This window comes from Nematolebias whitei, chromosome 6, assembly GCF_014905685.2.
Source record: "Nematolebias whitei isolate Nwh7 chromosome 6, NemWhi1, whole genome shotgun sequence".
Taxonomy (NCBI): Eukaryota; Metazoa; Chordata; class Actinopteri; order Cyprinodontiformes; family Rivulidae; genus Nematolebias; species Nematolebias whitei.
Genome location: NC_056503.1, coordinates 6,915,856 through 6,919,449, shown reverse-complemented (window position 1 = coordinate 6,919,449; position 3,594 = coordinate 6,915,856). Strand labels below are relative to the sequence as shown.

Genomic DNA, 3,594 nt, shown 5'->3' with positions numbered 1-3,594 from the left:
CGCAGGCTGCGGGGGGTGCGGGGGGGGAATGAAAGAGGGATGAAATAAAAGAGTCCATTTAATCTGCTTGAAGAGATTTAGGGAACTGGAGGAGGAGCGGTAAGGTAGGAGAAGGAGGGAGGGGTTGGCGGCGAAGTGGTCGGTGCTGCTCGGAGGGGACGGGTGGCCCGGGGCCCCCATTGTGAGCCTGCGCTCCAGGGCCGGGCCGGGCTCCTCCGGGAGGGAGAACATTGGGGCCTATTCAGCGAAAGTACTCTGTAATACACTCCCCTCATCGTTTAAACGAGACGAGGCGCAATATGAACATCATTCAGGCACAGCGTCTCAAACTGGGGTCCCAGGACCACCAGGGGTCCGTGAGCCGTTGCTTGGGGGTCCGTAAAATGAATTACAATTAATTATTAGTTATGTCACATGGTTTTAAAAAGTACATCGATATCTATGGGGACCAATACAAATAAAGACAAATATCTTCTCATGACATTTAGGGTTTAAAATGGCAGTAAATTGTTTTTGAGTTGGTTTTTTTTTGTCTACAGACCCAAAAGTTTGAGAACCTCTGAGTTGAAGATGTTAATAATAGTGAGGAGTGCATCAAAACACAACAAGGCTCCAAAGTTATTCATTTCTCATCTTTTGGTTTTAAAAATGAACTGTTATTGTTTGTTTTGTTAAAATGTTACATTAGACGTGTTTTGGGGGGAAACAGTGAGAAGCTGCTCTCCTGAATAATTCATCCTTCTTTGCGGCCTCGTCGTGAGCTCTGCTCTTTTTTTATAAACGCTGAGACTCTTCTTTTACTCGGCTGAATTTTAAGCAGGTCGCCTCCTTCTTTTGGCCAAAAGCTGTTTCCAAGCCGGCCTTCTTTTGTCTGCGTGCAGCTCCAGCGTGAGCCTCAAATGGACTCGCGCTCTTTTGTCTCCCCCAAGTTCATCCGCGAGCCTCCCCCGGTGTGCGCGCGAGGCGTGCGGAGATGGAAACCGTTGAACAAATGTTTGATCAGCTCATCTGGGGGACATTTTGTCTCTTGCAGCGGAGTCCTTTATCTCTGTCCTCCCTGCTGAGACACACAAACTGCTCCTGGACTGTTCCCTCGAAGTGTGGCAATGTTTCAAAAAACAGACAACATGTTTATTTTAAATCTTTTTCTCTCAATTATCAGCCTTATTTAATTCAGAAGAGTTTATATTTGTTTAAAATGTTTATTTAAAAGAGGAAGTGATGGTTTTCTGTCCCGGTCACTGCATGGCAGCAAGAGTGAGTCTAAAAATGTTTTCAGTGTGTGGAAAAAAAATACAAGAGTCCCATCAAAGGAGCCGCTGCACGGGACAAAGAATAAGTCCAAAAAATTATATCAGTATTTATTTATAAATATTTTATTTATTTATTTATTGTAGTCCATATTGTTTTCTTTTTTAATGTTTTGCTCATTAAAGCCCATGACTTGATTTTATTTGGCCTCCTCTCTGTCTGCCTCCAGTTGTGGGGGACACCGTGGACTTGTCTCCAGTCCATCACAGGGACACATAAAGACAAATGAGACAAACAACCATTTGTATTGTCCCTCCCCTATAGGGACAATTTAGTTCATCTAACATGTTTTTATAGGGAAACTGGAGAGCTCAAAGAAAACCCATGGGCACAGAAAGACCGAGAAGCAAACCAGCAACCTTCTTCTGTGAGGCCACAGCTCTAACCACTTTACCACAGCTCATAAAATAAAAACATCTAAACTACCTTTCTTTCGTGAAACGCTGCCAAAACTTATATAAACTGTTTTAGTGTTTAAAGTAACGATACACAATCAAATAAACACGATGATGGAGCGCCGGTTGAATAATTCATGGAGCTGCTGTCCAACCAATAAAAAATGCACTCCAACAGGCTGAGCAGAGTTACTGTAAGGGGCAGTCACACACACACACACACACACTCTCTTTTCCCGCACAGAGCCATCACCTGCTGCTTGATTTACGATATGGGCCCCTGGGAGCAGCATTAGCACAGATATGGTGGATGCCCACATCCAGCAGCTTTGCAGCACGTGCACCTCCAAGGTTTCTCTTGAAATTTTCATTTTAAAAAACGTTTTGAGGTGAAGAGTCCTCAGATCTCTGCAGAAGGTCTCAGTTATCCCAGCAAAGAACTTCAATGAACAACTTTAACCAAGAAACTGTTTGTTTGTTCAGTAAACAACAAGTGGAAGGGTTCACTCACATCTGTCTCCTAAGATGCCCTCAATGCTGTGTTTGGTCCTCCGCTCGTTCTCCTCCAGCTCCTTCTTCTCCATCTCCTCCTCCTCCTCATCGCCTCTCCCTCCGAACTTACTCCTCATGACCCGGCTGATGGAGCTCACTGACAGGGTTGGAAGGAGTTCAAACTTAGAAGCAGCACAATATTGTATATAAACACTGCTATAATGAACGATTTGTGTTTTTAAACTGAACGAGCAAAAACAAAAATATACATTTTTTTTTACTTGACTTAAGCTGAAATAAATCTAATTGTCTCATTTGTTGTCTGTTTTACCTGAAGGAACGCTGTTGCGGTCACATATCCCATCCTTCAGTAATTTATCCCGAACCTCCCAGCTAAACATACCCGGGTTTTCCCGCTTGTACTCCTCTATCCTCCTCTCGACGTCCGGCGACGTCCCCTGCTTCAGAAACAGCACAAACCAGGTGTCAGTCTCTGGGCCCCAACAGGTGAGATGCACGTGCGGGAGCAGCTCGTGCATGCGGGTACCTTGGGTTTGCTGCCTCCGATGGCCCCGGGTCTGATGGAGCCCGTCTCCTGGTACCGACACAGGATCTTGGACACGCAGCCGTGGGAGACCCGGAGCTGCCGGGAGATGACGCACGGCCGGATCCCGTGGTGGGCCATCTCCACGATCTTGTGTCGGATGTGGTTGGGCAAAGGTCTGCCGTTGATGAAGACCCCCCCGAGCTGGTTGACCCGGCCCTGGCCCAGCGGGGTGGACACTGTTCGGCCCAAAGACATGAAGAGAAACGGCTCAACGCACGGCCAAATTATTCTAGTGACAATGAGTTAAAAACAGTACGTTTATTAATGATATAAATATGTACTAAACTGGATGTAAACATTTAATGTTGCGTTAATAAACAAAGATGGCGCAGCTGATAGAACTGCCATAATAAAACTGTAAAAACAACCCTAAATATTGGGTAAAAATAATATTAGGCCTATTATATTAAAAAAAAAAAAAAAGGAGTTTATTTTAATATTTGTCAAATTGGTCATTAGTTTCAGAGCTTGGGTTTGGGGTAAGAGAAGAGACCCAGACCTCTCCCGTCCTTCGAGTTTACCTTCCAGGGGGAAGCCGCTGTGGGGGTAGTTCTGAGCCAGCGTGGGTCGCATCATCCTGGGCACTGACCCAGCCAGCGCAGTCATACCTCCACCACCCCACCGAGCTGTGAAAACCTCCTCCTTCTTCCGCGGAGAAGCTGCTGGACTCGTAGCAGGAGGGAAAATGTCGCTAAGTGTCCTCGTGAGAAGCTAGCTTCGGTTGGGGTTAGCTGCAGCCGAGCGCCGGTGTCCCGGGACGGCCACAACTCTTTCAGGAGCCAAATTAGC

The 3,594-nt window shown here is 46.2% G+C and overlaps 1 protein-coding gene across 1 annotated transcript in view; it reads right to left on the bottom strand.

Annotated features, from left to right (window-relative positions):
• Positions 1–3,594, bottom strand: part of pax3b (paired box 3b) — a 37,623-nt gene that overhangs the window by 32,943 nt on the left and 1,086 nt on the right. The window contains exons 4-7 of the mRNA XM_037678457.1: positions 3,327–3,467; positions 2,746–2,981; positions 2,530–2,659; positions 2,218–2,355 (exon numbers count right to left, since the gene is read on the bottom strand). Of these exons, the coding sequence (XP_037534385.1) occupies positions 2,218–2,355; positions 2,530–2,659; positions 2,746–2,981; positions 3,327–3,467 (645 nt within the window). The remainder of the gene's footprint in view (positions 1–2,217; positions 2,356–2,529; positions 2,660–2,745; positions 2,982–3,326; positions 3,468–3,594) is intronic.